Genomic DNA, 14830 nt, shown 5'->3' with positions numbered 1-14830 from the left:
TGCACAGGTTCCTGGCTGTCACTGACAGCACGTCACCAAGGTTATGGCATTCAGCTCCTTCCCTCGTTTTTATCCAGGTGAAAAGTAAAAATAACACCCAGCATTTTGAAATACATGGGTAGGAAGTCCTTGTGTAAATGTCTGATTAGAATCAAGTCAAGTGCTGTCTTGTTACATCGTTTTATAGTAGATTGGTGCTAAAGCCACGTGTTTCACCCAGACCTGTTCCCTTTCAGCCTTCTGTCTCCTGTGCTTTAGCCTCTTGCACAGACAGAAAGGGGCAGGAAACCTGCCTGGAGGTTGCCCACAAAGTACAGTTGATAAATCCATCTTTCGGTGCCAGTCCTCTGCAAGCCCCTTAGGTTCGTTTGAGTGATGGATTGCTTCACGCGGGGGATTGGGCTGGGTTCAGCAGCGCTGGGAGCAGGGAAGCTGTGCAGCAGATCTGGCGCTGCGGTGGTGTCGGTTCCTCTGCCTTTGGGAGCTTGCAGAGAGGTTGGGGTTGGTGAGTTGAGGTCAGTGAACCAGAGGAGAGCTTCATTGCTCTTTTGGGAACGTGAGCCATGAGTTGCAGTAGCTGAGGAATTACTTTCCAGTGTGCTTTATATGCAAATGCTGCTGGGGATAAGTGCTGGATTTGCTTGGACTGCAGGAGATGAGGTGCAAATACTGGCAGCTCTTCCGTGCTGAAAATGTACCTGTACCTGGCACTTGATAAAATATGAGTGTTTCTCTCTTGGCGGTTAGAGTGGAGCACAGGCTAACCCTGGTGTGCCCTAAAACAGCGTAGAGGTGTTCCTCATGGCATAAGTCATATAACATGGCCAGCTGTATTAACAGAGGGTTTTGTAGACTAAAAGCAAATGGTATTTTTTGTACCTCTTCATGTATGTGTTGTGTTGATACCTCTTTATGCATTTGTTGTCTTGATACTTCATCAGTTTCCATAACTGGAAAAGGTGGATTTAGAAATGGCAGTAATTTTTATTCAATGAGTTCCCCATATCAAAGGATCTGTAGCTCCCCTTTGAGTTAGTCAGAACTCTTCTGGAAAATACTGACTGGTGATCAACAGGGAGATAGAGTACTGCTGTTCTTGCTGAAAAAGTGAATGTCTTCAAAAGACAAGGTTTCCTAACATAGCTGATTCTTGCTTTCTATTCCTCCTATTACTCCCCAGTTCCCCAAAATTGTTATCAATTATGTATGACAAGTTGGGTAGGATTAAAGGAAGAATACAATGAAAACCAAGACTTCTCAAAACAGTATGCAAGATCAAATTAAAGCAGAGACACAGTCCTGTTATGTACTGGGCACTAGCAACAACTGCATAGAGGGGATGGCTTTATTCCCTTATGCTGGTCATTGCGCTCCTCAGATAAGCTTCTTAAGAGCACCTTGGGACTTGTGGTGACATCACAGTTTGTTCTGGGTCCTCTGGTCTTACCTTCAAGTAATCCCCTGGCTGCCACTGGGTGATACATTTGCCTTTGATACTAATTTATTGCAGATTTGAGTATAGGAAGAACAGTGTTACCAGAACAGAGTAACCCAAGGAATGAGATCTTGGGCAGCATCTTGGCAGGGATCTGTTGAAGTCTGGTTCCCCTTAGCTCCAGGATAAGCTTTGTAATCTATATGTCATCTCTTTTGATTCCTCATATTAATGTGAGGAGTCCCTTTTACTAGCTAATAATCTTAATTGTAATAAAAGTCTGGCTGGATGGATTTGGATCTTTGCCATCTGTGAAGGAAGTCTTGATTTGGAATTCAGGACAGCTGAGTCTTACATATTTATTATTTTTGTTCTTGATGTTTTAACTCTTTGGGGGTAAATTAGCTGGTGCCCACTCTCTTGCTGTTTGAGGATGAAATTGAATATTAACAAGAAGAAGTAAAACTTTGCTAAAAGGTAGAAAGCTATAAATATTTATAAATGTATTATTCTTTTTCCTTCCTCTCTCTTAAGTACTGTTTTTAAACATAAACACAAGACAGCCCCTGAAATCCAGGAACTTCCAGTTTATGCTCACAAGGCTCAGATGAATGTCTGCTCATGATGTCGTTTGTAGAGAATTGGTTTCCTTCAAGATTTCAGCTTCACAAAGGCTTCTTAGCATTTGTCGGGTTCCCATCAGAAATAGATACTCAAGCTTGACGTGGGCTCGCTGCAATTCAAATAGCAAATAGTCGTGGGGCAGCAGAGAGATCTTGGAGTGCAGTTCCCCAGGGCTGCTTGGAACTGTTAGGACTTGAATGCTGGCAACCACATCAATAGGTTTGTTTAAGCAATAACGTCTTGTTCTTACACAAAGATTAATTGAAGTGCTGCACAAAAAAGGTAGGTTGTGTGTGTTAAACATAACATTTAGATCAGAATTATTAAGTTGGCCACAGTCATTACAACAGGCTGAGGAGAATGTTGGCTGTGACTGAGGCTGAAGGTTTATATTAGATACATAAATTCTGTGAATGAACCCTTGGGCATTTTTGTACTCTTAATAGGTAGAGCTGAAAAGTTTGAATGTGAACTAAAAGTTTCAGACCTCCAGGTAGGTTCTATCTGACTTCATGCTTTTACTCCTCTCTCAGTTTTTAAGCATTTACGTGTCCGAAGGAGTTTTCATGCTTAGGACATAAATCTGATTTGAATGATTTGTATTCATGTCCTTTTCTGCCAAGATAATTCTTGTGTGACTTTGGGCAAGTTCCTTCAAATAGGATCCATCTTCCTTTACCCTAAAATATGTGTAAGTAGAAAATAATAGTGGATCCTGAGTTCCTTGTTGGCACAGCAGGAAAAATAATGCGTGCTTACTTACCTGATAGATTTTGTAATGCCCTCAGATATCTAGGGGAGAAAAGAGCCATAAGTAAAGCACGTGCCACATGCAGAATTGCTATCCAGGGCTACAGCTCAGAAATAGAATCATTAATGTTGGAAAAGACCTCCAAGATCAACTAGTCCAACCATGCAGTTAGTTGCATCTTGTGTCTCCTGACAAACCTACCTAATAATGCAAGTATTGACGAATCTGGAAATCTTCCTGTTATACCTAGTTTAATAGTATTTGTACAGTACAATCCTATTGAGAAAACTGAAGGTAATTGTAGAGTACACAGCTGCTCAGAAAAGAGCAGATTCTTGAAGAAATGTCTTTAGTTAACATGAAATTGTAGCAGCTCTGCCCATGGCTGTGAATGAACTCAGAAGACAGCAATTCATAGATAGGGAGGCCGTTAGTTTCCATCAGTGAACTTTTTTCAGTACTTGAAACTTTAAAAATTGGTTATATGCTTCATGCCATAGGGATATAGTAAACTTTTTCTCCTCCCCAGATGATTCCTTTTGCGCTTGAGGAATCATTAGATGCATACTCTTAGTGATTTGACTTGTATGTTAGATCCCAAACTGGCCATGTCTGTTTCTTATGAACCTTTATTGTTTTCTGCTTGTTTTATGTTATGCAGTGACATACCAAAATACTGTCCTGTCTCTTGCATCTGAGTCCATGTTTGTTTCAGCTCTGCACACAGTCGATGTATGAACTTGAAAAAAATGGTTGTGAAATTGCATTCTGGGGCAGTAATTCAGTGGGGCTCTTGTGACTTGACAGCCCCTTCAAGCTTACAGGTAACATCAGCCATACCCTTCCATTTATCCTGCTGGCAACTACTTCGTTTGGCTACCCTGTTTTCAGGTGATTAGCTATATATTGAAACCTGTTAGCCTCAGACATGCCAAAACCAGTTTCCTTTCAGTGTTTCACAATTTATAGTGTGTTTGTTTTTTTTTTTTTTTAAATCAAAATCCATCTCCAAAGGCCTTGGGCATTCAACTTGAAGAGCTAAGCTGTAGTCAGAGCTGTGCGAGCTTAGGGACATGGTCTAGTGGGTGATATTGGTCACAGGGGGATGGTTGGACCAGATGGTCTTGGAGGGCTTTTCCAACCTTACGATTCTGTGATGGGATCCGGGTGCTCCTGAGCTCAAACCCTGTCTCTCATGCACAGTTCATGGCCTCGGCAGTCTTGCTGGGTGTCTACCTCCATCTCCATGTTGTGAAATTAAACTAACAGTCCGGATCTGCCCCAAGGTGCCACAAGGGTAAACTTGTAATGTTTGTGAGGTACTTGGAAGGTTAAGGGCATATAAACATTAAACAGTGGTTGTTATTCAGGTGTTACCACAGGTCAGCACGTGAGACCCACAGCCTGGTGAGTGCCTGGAGGAAATAACTCCATTTATCTCCAGGTATCTCCTAGATTTATTTTGTTCCTTAGTTGGGTTTGCATAATTTCACAGATCTAAACGTGTTAGGTGTTTTGGAAACCAAAAGGTGCTGAAGTGACTCGAGCCCTTCTGTAAATCACAAAAAGCCTGTGTGGTTCAGGTGCCTCAGTATTTCTTCGGACCTTGCAGGCTGTGCCTCTGCGAGAAACCCCTGTAATGTAAAGGACGGGTCCAGCAGCCTGGACAAACAGCAATAATTGTCCCAAACTGCAGATGAGTGGAGACATATTCTGATGACTGCTACACAAACTCGTTGAACACAAGTTGAGACTTTTAAAGGCCAATAGTTCTGAGATATTTTGGGCAAATGTCCAAACATAACAGGCAGTGTTATTGCTTCACCATCTGCCCTCTGAATTGCTGGAACTCAAGATTATTGGGTATGGGGTTAGCATTACAAAGAGGTATGTGGGGTCCCCATGGAGAATGACTTGTTTGGGGGGAAGTAGTTGCAAAAAGGGAGAACTGAGAAGGCAATACAAGCTTTTGCAGTAAAGAAAAGAGACAATCTCTCAGTCCCCTCCCTTTTTACCCTGCCCGCAGCTGTGAGAGGAGAAATTCTTTATGCCTGAGTGACCCAGAGGACAGCAGGGAGTTGAAAATTAATTTGCATTTCGAAACACTACAGCTGTAGGGAGAACAAACATGAGAAAAAATGTTGCACTACATGCAGGAATTGCTTGTGCTCTTAGCCCTCTCTGCTCTTACCAAGGTGGATACCTTTTTCAGTCTTAACTTACTGTGGTACATGTAATTGAGCTATATGGAAAGCACTAGCACAGCCTACATATGAATGTATTAGTAGTATATTTATTCCATTTAATGGTTGTGATGCATTTCTGTATTAAAAACAAAAATACAACCCCAGTTGTTATCCCCACTTGGGTGGATACAACCTGGGAGATGGACGTACGATATAAAGGTTCTTCTCTTTGATACAAAAGCAGTAAGAGTAAGCATGGTTTATGCCACTGCAGTGCTCAAGTGCAAAAATGCCCTGGCACAGACATACCCGCAGCACTGAGAGTGTTGCTGATGTTACAGGACTTAAAAAGCGTGGTGAACTGCCTTCCTAGCCTGATGCAGCACCACGGGATTTATGTTTCTTAGGCTTGAACCTTGCACTTTGTTTTTACACAGTTCCTGGCTAAGCTACCATAAATAAAAAGAGTCCAGTCTTATAAAGCAGAGTCCAGCACTGGAGGCTGATTACACAGTTGGGCGCTGCATGGTACCTGCATGGAAACTGACTCATGCTTTATGGCTGCCTCTTCTGTTATCATGAGTTACAGTACAAAAGTCATAATTTCAAATAAAAGCACTGCACATTATCAGGAAATAGTGCAGCTTGTGGTTTGGACTTTACCCAACTCTTCAACAGTATAAATCATTTTAAGGTGGGTCACACTTCTTGAAAATCAGGAAGAGAGCATCTCAAAGGAAGTTCACTCTTTGGTCTTGTTCTTCTCTCTTAATCCTGCTGATTCAAATTTAAGGACACAGATTTAGGAAGGAGCCAAAAGTCCTGAGAAGAGAATCTTTCCAAGCCAGTTGTTGTTTTTCTGAACATGCAGGGCACGGTGGGGTCCGCGTGCTTATAAAATGGCACGTGCAGGTGATTCCCTGGGTGGCAGAGAGCCTTCCTGCAGAGGGTGTTCCTTACAGGACAGGGCAAGGAAAACAAAGTCCGTAACCTCTCGGTCTCGTGCTGTTTTACAAGAATTTCCTGCGTAGCTTTCACTGTAAGGCGGAGGGAGGAGTTCCAGAACGGAGCAGTTTGAAGTGAGGTTCTGAGAAAAGTTACAGTCTGAATTATTAGAGTTTTCGACTGTATTTTTTTAAGGAAATTCTTGGAAGTTTCTTTGAAAAATTGAGCTAAGAATAGGAGGAAGAATGGGGTAAAAGCAACAGTACTTCCTTGGATGAGGATATTCATTGTTAGGTTCTTATGTAACTGTGTTTATATGGTAAGGGAGACAGGATTTGTGTGGCTAATTCCAGGTGTCTAGAAGTTGTCCATGTCTCAGCTAGTCACAAAGTTCTAAGAAATGGGCACATCCCTAAAACAATCCACACCATCCTATTATTGCACCACACGTTCCTGGGGCACGCTGTCTTCTGCAGGTACCTGATTTTCCTCGCTGTTTATAGAGGCAGCCTGGACAACTGAGAGTAAGCTGTCTCCCACCTCAGATTCATCTTCGTAGCTGATTGTTTAAATTTATATTCCTGTGGCTCGAAACGTAGCCTTTAACCTGCTGTTGCATTCCTGCTCTCGGTTCTATTCTTTCTCATATTCTTCCTAATTATCATTACGGGTACTTGATATTCATGGCTCTTTCTTTTGCTTAGGTGGTTTGGTGTGGCACTCAGGACAGTTTATTTTGTACTCCTGTTGGGCAGCAGGTTCAGCTTTCCGCATTTGTTTGCTATGTGTGGAATTCAGCTGAGCAGCTGCATTTCAGCATGCTGTGGTCCATTAACCAGCCGAAAGGCCTGGCTTATGTGGCAGTTCACCTTATTACTGTAATATTGTGAAAACGACGCTGCTAGGGGGGAGCTTGATGGGAGGCCTCGTTCCCCAGCCTGAACAAATAGTGCTGATTCCAGTAACGTACTTTAAAAAAATTAAAAAAAATAAAAAAAATAAAAAAAGCCTCCCAAAATCCAGGGAGGGACCATTACAAAAGATTAAAAGGGAAAAAAATAAAAGCAAGATGATAGGAGAGGAAATGTGACTGATTTCAAGATGAAGCAAAATGGTCTTCAGAATGAAAACCATAAAACTTCTGCTTCCTCTTAATGGGAAAGAATTAACCAGTTAACGAGCCCTAGGAGATGCAATAAACCTTTCAAACCAGCTGAGAGATACTCAGGAGCAAGTTGAAAAAATTCCTTTAGCTGCAATGGTGATCAGATGTGCCAGGGTCCACTTTGTTGATGCATCCATGTCTCCAGCCTGGCACTACCTGCTGTCTGAGACGGGGAAGGGGAGGGGGTGAGGGACGGGAAGGAGGTGATGGATTTTGGAATAGGAGATGTGTACGGTGCTCGGATTCTCATGAAGGTGTTCAAAAGTGGCAGCTGCCAGTGGATTTTAGCAGGCTGCAGCTGAGTCCGTGACTTTACTGCAGAGAAGTTACCTGGTGCCAGTGGATGAACATGGTATTGCTCAGAACAGGAATAAACCCAACGTCCAGTGTTAGTACTTCTGTTATTTGCCTGGGAATGTGGATCTGGAAGGGGCTGTGCTGGGTTTAATAACGACAGACACCAGTTCTGGGCCCACAAGTTTTCTGAGCAGTGGGTTATTGGTGACTGGAGGAATATAACGTGCAAGGTGCCCTGCCCTTCTTCTGGTCTTTCCTCAAGTGGCCTGCTTGTAGCAGTTGTCAGAAATGGAGTGCTGAGCATGGTGGACCTTCACAGCAGTTACTACAAACCACCTGGGTCACCAACTCTGGTCATTAGAATTGCAGGAAAACCTAGAAATTGACTAATATTAATAGGATTATAGTGTAGGTGCTACAGCGTATGAGAAGAAATCCCTGCTAGTTTCCCCCTGGGATGCGGCTGTGACATAGCTTTCTGATTCAAATCTGGTGACTGGTTTGGGATCCAGAAGCCAAAGTCAGGACCTGAACACCAGTACGTTCACCTCCATGGCAGGGGACACAGGTGTATGTAAAGGTAGCCGTAGGTACCTGGAAAAGTCACAACCGTAGGTGGTGGTCTTGGTGCACTTCACAATCACGATCCCAAGCTTTAGCCTGTGCTGTCACCCTGCTGCTCCGTGCTGGTGCTAACAGGCGCTGTGCCCTGCATACGCACATGGAAATGTGTGCTAATGGATGTGTAGCTAAGGGGCTTAGGATTCAAAGGGGAGCGGGAGATTAAACACATTTGTCAGGCGTCATCTTTGTTCAAAAATGAGTAAAATCAAATCACCGTTCCAGCAAAGGGCCTTCAAGTGTAATTATGGCCCTTCTTGTATTTCAGTCACTTCTCCAACCATGCAGCATTCCCCCAAAAATATCTGTGGCGCTGGCATGATATATTTAGCTTAAAGAACAGATCGTCCTGGCAACCAGATTAGGAAATGCATAGAACAAAGCCTGCTAGATTTTTTTCAATGTATATTAATTCTTCTAACTGTGCCCGGGCCCGTCCATGACAGAGGAGTGGTTTGGGAAGCACGCTGCTGTTGCTGCAGCCCACTGCTCCCCTCCGTGCTCCCTTGACCTGATTCACGTTGTCACAACAGGTTGCTGCTCAGAAGAACTGGTGCGCAAATACCATTCTTACCGTGCTGTTTGTTGACACAGCTAGATAAACCCCAGCAGGATAAGGCCTTGGAAACACGCAGGTTTGTTCCCTGTGGCACAGCCTTCAATTAGGGCACGCAGGCAGGTGTCCTGGCCGTGCTCAGGGTGTGCAGAGAAACGGGGGGGTTCCCCCATGCCACATGTGCATCATCCCTCTCAGACATCAGCAGCCTCCCTGGTAGGAATTAGGTGGGCAGGGAATGTGCTATTACTTGCTTATTTATTTATTTATTTCAGCGGGTGCTGCTGATTTCATGGGGTGCCCATTCAGACTCCAGTATCGACCACTGAAATCTTTGGGCTTTGCAGTCGCACATCAGCAGGTCTCACCACGACGCTTTAAAACCTTACCTCCTTGCCTAGTCCTTTGTGACCCTGGCAGTCGAGCTGATTCGGTGCTGAGCCCAGCATCCTCACTTAGCTCTTTGATCACAGATTTGTGACCTCTCACCTTTCTTAATGGATGGTGGTGGGAAGAGAGATACACGTGGACATCTCATGTAGTCCTGCCCATTTCTCAGAGAAACCAAAAGGTGCATTGCTGTAGTGTGTCTTGCTATCTAGGATGCTGTCTTTCCTCATGCAAGAAAAGAAAGCATCAACTGTGTCTGCACCTGAAGGCTGTGCTTTGTGTTCACTGCAAGGGGTGGTGCAGTTCTCACCTCTGGTTGTCTGCATCCATTTATACCTGGGTCGCACTTGCTCCTAACACGGTGGAGCGGTGCAATACGTAGGCAGCCCCTTTTGGCAACCGCTTAAGTATGATGTAATTCCCACCCTATCCAATTCAAGCATTAAAACTTTCTTCTTGAAGAGGTGTTGAATCTTTTTGCGTAAAGGGGTAAGTGTTGTCCTCTAAAAATGTTTTTTGAAACCGTATTAGGATTTAGGGCCATCTGTTCCGCCTGCTCTGTTCTCAAGACATTTAGCTTACGGTATTGTGGATGACTGATGCACATTTTACCAACACGCTCTCCAAATGTGTATTCACTCGGCAGCAAGAAGTTGTTGCTTATCCTGGCTCAGATGCCTAGCTGTGCATGCTGTCTGGCCGATTCCTAATGCCAGCAGTGTGGTGTGGCTCCGAGCTCCCAAGGCTGCGAGAGGTGCCTTTCTTCAAAGCGGATGCTGAGGTTTCCTTCTGTAAAAGCCTTTGGCTGCATTAGTGGAAGTTAAAATTTCCATTCCATCTACAGGGGAGAGTAGAAGGTAATCACCTCTGATGGATTTCCTTCCCCCAAAAAGCAGCGCTTGGTTTCCAACACTTTTTCTATGCCATTGCTTGGTGTACAAGGGTTCTGTGTGCCCCAGAGTCTGCACCGTGCTTTGGAAAACAGTGTGAGATGCTGTAAATGCCTAGTGCTAGAGAAACTAGAGTCTGACTGGCTGAGTATTGACTGCCTCTTGGTATATTTGGGCATCCCAGCTGCAGGGTCTCATCTAGTATAGCTGCTCTTGCTCAGCTGATGTGCCACGCAGCTATACAGGTTTTGTTCTGGCCTGTGCTCGAGTGTGGAGCAGATGCGTGCTTAACCCAGGATGATGCCGACTCCCAGGAACCATTTGAAATGACTCTCTTCTCTAGCTGTGTGTTTGGCTGTTTGCTGCAAGCCCAAAGAAAAGCAGTGAAGTGACTGGGAGGGGAGAGCACAGAGCATCCAAGTTGGGAAGCACTTAATCAAACTGACTGGCAGATGGCATCTGCTGCTTGATGTAAGGGGATTTGCCACATGACCTATTCAGAATCTGTGCCACGTGGCAAATTGATCACACTTGGCATCTAATGTAAGAATAAATCTCGATCATCAAAGGAGCTGTGGAAAAAAAGGTGGTTTGCAGAGGAGTGCACAAGGATGTGAGCTTTTCCATGCTGATTTGCTGATGTTCACAAGAGCTCAGTCCTGATTTTCTTTCTGTGCTCAGAGCAGTTTTATCTCCCTACGATAAATACAATGATTTGCTGTTCCTTAAGCCTACAAGGATGGACAGATAGCTCAGGCAGTGGATGCTGCATGGGGCTGAGAAGTCAACTGGAAAGAATTGGTTGGTGAAGTGGCTTGAATATTAACTTGACACCTAATTATATCTTCTGGGCTTATTTTTCCATTCTGTCATAACCTGGTCTATCTGCCATCTCTGTGAGTGTGGTATGTTGTGTAGCTATCTAAATCCAGTCACGCTCTGGTAGGCTTTGGGGAGGAAATTATCAGCTGTAAAAACTCCGCTGTCCCTGGTGCAGAAAGTAGCATCTCTTTAACATTTGTGTTTGCTTAAACCAAGCTATGCAGGCGATTCCCATATAGATCTGAAAGCCTTTTGGCCACAGAGAGCGTATCGACTCAGTTTTATAGCTCTTCTGAACATGAGATTTAACACCACAGCTCGTGTGGGAGCTGTGATGGGACCTGCACTGTCTCTGCTTGACCAGAATTGACTTTTTCCAACCTGATTCATATATCCTGGCATTTCTTTAAAGCAAAGAATGCACTTCTGTCGAGCTTCTTTTCCAAATCCTGCACTTAAAACTCTTACAGGTTTTCTCCTCTAAGGAAGATGTGAAGCACTAGCCCAGCTGGGTTTAGTTTATGGGATCTGACAAGACCACAGCCTGAACGAGGACTTTAATAACATGCTCAACTAACCAATGACACTTGTTCTTTAGTCCCCCAGGTCCTCAAGAGCTGCACTGAATTCATTGAGAAACATGGCATTGTGGATGGAATATATCGTCTGTCTGGGGTTGCGTCCAACATCCAGAAGCTACGGTAAGAGCACCGTGTCTGACAAACCTGCTTGTAGAGGCGGAATGAGGTGTGTGCCAGATTCAAGGGCTGTGTTTTCAGGAGCCTGCCCCGTGCCAGCTATGGGGCTGGCTGCTCAGCAGCTCTGTGTGTGCAGCGTGCACTCCAAGGATGGTGTGCTGGGATTGCCACTGCCTTGGAGTTCTCTTTTACAGGTGTGCAGGGTTGTTCGGTAGACTTTGTTCTGTGGGAAGTTTTCCTTCAGGATGGGTATCGGAAGGCTCTGGGATTGCGGTGTCACTGCTGTCAAATTTCATTCCTGTTTCCTCTTGTTCCTGGAGCCCTTTGGAGCGGCTGATACTCTCCTTGCTGCTTTGGAGTTCTGGCATATTAGCAATTAATTAGTGACATGCGAATAAGTACTTGCATAATTCATGGTGGGTGGCATGGCCCTGCTGCGTGGCTGTGAGAAGGAAGGCTAGGTGTGTGTTGTCCCCACTCAAGGGCTGTTCTCATCACTCTGAGTGCCCTTTATCCTTTTGTGAGGCCCCGTTTCTTCCTCCCATCATTTGGTATGCATTCTTCTCTTGTGAAGGGTCTGAGAGAACCTACTGGGATGTGACTAATTCCAGTTTTGATCGTAGGCCCGCTGCTTCACAGAGGCAGCAAAGGGGTATTTTCCATATGAAGGATATCCTTTTTGTACCAGCTATTCCCAAGTTAAATGGACGGGTTTGAGCCAGTACAGTTACTGTACAAACCCTTGTATGGATGGGCTTATTCTGGTTCAGCTTAATCCTGTTTTTCATCACAGCAAGTTCAATTTCAAAAATCTACTCCCTGAGCCTTTGATATGCAGGCTCCAAAGACTCTGATTGTAGCTGCTGTCCAGAGCAGAGTCGGCTGAATAAAATGTTTGCCCTTGCTTCAGTTATATCCCTTTAATTCCCCATTCTGACTTGTGCTGGACCATCTTTCTAATCACTGCCCTAGTTCATCTTTTATAACCATATTCTCTTTTGATGTATTCCAAAGGTGCTTTAAAATGTTTTTCTAAAACTTCAGTTGCATAATACCCTGGTACAGTACAGAGAACGAAACGATAGCCTACTTTTAAATTTTCTGAAAGTACACGGCATAACTTGTAGACACTATCCCTGTCAAATTTCATGACAGATTTTTCATAAGTGTTTGATTAATGTAGGACATGTTGCATTGCTGCAGTTTCCAGCTATATAAACAGATCATTAAGCTTATTTCAAAATTAGCTCTGCAGTGCCCTTATAAATGAGCAATTGTTGTTAAGTTTCTATTAGAAGAATTGAATTTCCCGTTTTTAAAGGTGGTTGTTTTTTTTCTTTTGGTTGGACAGAAAGTTAAGAGAATTTTATTCCACGTGAGAGATTCACTCCAGGACAGAGGCTGGCTCTTTAGTAGCACAGTAGCTGCCTTTATTTGGATGGTAGATGAACCGGAGTGAGTGTCAGGTTGGCATGGGCATCCCTGTACTTGGCTCTGGCTTTTTTTGAGATGCTGTGAAGTTGTATTCTTCCGCTAAAAAATCTACCTTTGGGGGTCAAAAGAAATAAGTTGTTCTCTATATAGTCAGAGAAAGAAGACTGCCTGTAAGGTTTCCCTTTCTTCACTCCATATTCTGCTTCTGCAGGGGTAGGTCTCTACCATGGCATGGGATTTCTTCCTTGGGAAGTTGTGCTGGAGCAGCGGGAGTGCTGGGGTAGGGCAGGAGATGGTCAGAGAGAGTCCGCCAAGGCTCGGTTTGTTTGTTTGGGCGGGTTGGTGCCTTTCCCTGATGGTTCTTCTGAGCTCTCTCTTCTTCTGCGGAGCCAAGTGCAGGAAACAAGTTTGTCTTCCAAATGTGAGTAAGGGATGAGTCAGAACGTGCCTGTGGGAGCTGCGTACAGAGCGCTGAGGAGTGTGGCTACAGGGAATCCATCGGTTGGGGAAAACAGAAACCTTTATTTCCTCCTCTGTGCTGCCTTTGGGATGAGGAGCTGGGGCAGATGTTCACCTTCTTGTCTGAAGAAGTCGACCCCTCTTCCCCTTCTCACTGGCACAGTGAACTGGCTTCCCTCACACAGCTTCATGTCTAGGCGAAAGGAGCTCCTTCCTTGTATCGTAAGGGACGAACACTTGGTCACTGAGGTTACAAATACGCCTGGTTGCTTGGACATGGATACAGACTGGTTCCATCCTGTAGCAGAGAGGGGCAAGCTTGGCGTTTGACCTGTGCCTAAGTCGTGTTTTATCTTCTGTGTTACAAATTGCCTGGCTTGGACTGGAGGGAGGCCGGAGCTGTTGCCATTAAGTCCCTGCCATTGCTGTGGTTGTAGTGCAGACAGGGTGACTCCCCGCATTGATGATAAGTTGCTGGGTTTACAGCTTAACGACGATGGCAGGGAAACTGAGCTCCAGCTAAAGCAGCCATGTTCTCGCAGCTCCCTGTGGCCATGCCAGCCCCTGCAGATCTGGCCTGCTAATTTGAAACAGCAATCTCCATGCACATATCCGAGCAGCGAGCCAGCTCTTGGCCTTCTAAGCTCAGCTTTTATTTCATAGATGTTTGTGCTTTTGGTTTTCCTCTCTCTGAAAACCAAGGGAATGCTCAGGGTTTGTCTTCATGTGGTTGCTGGCTCTCTTCGCCCCATAGCAGAGGCGTGCTCAGCTCACCAGCTTGGACCCAAGGAATTTCTGCACACAGTAGTTTCCATGTGCAGCAGTGCCAGCGGTGCTGCCGTTCAGCATTGCTTTATCATTTCGGTTTCCAGGCCTCTGAAATGCAAAGGGACAGCAGCTTTCATTCTGACCTGTGGGGACTCTTCCTCCAGGCAGCTCCCTGTCACAGTCCTCGGGAGCTGAACAGTCAGATTGCCTCCGTGGTCTTGGAAAACATGCTCTGGAGATTTTGTGAAGGGCTCTCTTACAGGAAAAGTGATTGTAGATTAAATTGTAGGCTTAGATTATGAACTAACTGAAAAAGGCCATACCAAAAAAAAGTCTCATTTTGGAAAAAAAACAATCTAGTAGCAGCACCAGCATGGCTCGGGGGGCTTTGGTGACTAAGTAATTGTTTTATCCCGTAAATCAGGAAATCCTTGCTTTGCTTGACTGTAATTTGTGTTGTTTTTTATTTTCTTTCTTCTTTGCCAACCTCCCTCTACCCACTTTTGTGTATTCATCTCCAGCCATGAGTTTGACTCTGAGCAGATTCCTGACCTAACTAAGGATACATACGTCCAGGACATTCACTCTGTGGGTTCCCTCTGCAAACTGTACTTTCGGGAGCTCCCGAACCCCCTGCTGACATACCAGCTCTACGACAAGTTCTCTGTGAGTACAAGGCAACGTCTTCCACTTACCTCACAGCATGACCTGTTATCTGCACATCTACGCACCTTCCTTTGCCTTAATTCTGTTTTAGGCTGGTGTTTTTATAGAGGCCCAAAGTGTGTG

The 14830-nt window shown here is 44.7% G+C and overlaps 1 protein-coding gene across 12 annotated transcripts in view; it reads left to right on the top strand.

The window, feature by feature from the left end:
• The window catches only part of ARHGAP32 (Rho GTPase activating protein 32), a 264246-nt gene that overhangs the window by 229314 nt on the left and 20102 nt on the right, over positions 1-14830 (top strand). For all 12 annotated transcript variants that reach the window (XM_038167597.2, XM_072027728.1, XM_072027724.1 and 9 more), the window contains 2 exons: positions 11281-11383; positions 14563-14707. In XM_038167597.2, coding sequence (XP_038023525.2) covers positions 11281-11383; positions 14563-14707 — 248 coding nt within the window. The remainder of the gene's footprint in view (positions 1-11280; positions 11384-14562; positions 14708-14830) is intronic.

Source organism: Anas platyrhynchos, chromosome 25 (genome assembly GCF_047663525.1).
Source record: "Anas platyrhynchos isolate ZD024472 breed Pekin duck chromosome 25, IASCAAS_PekinDuck_T2T, whole genome shotgun sequence".
Lineage (NCBI taxonomy): Eukaryota > Metazoa > Chordata > Aves > Anseriformes > Anatidae > Anas > Anas platyrhynchos.
Note: the sequence above shows the minus strand (reverse complement) of the source record. Positions and strands in the feature narration are given on the sequence as shown.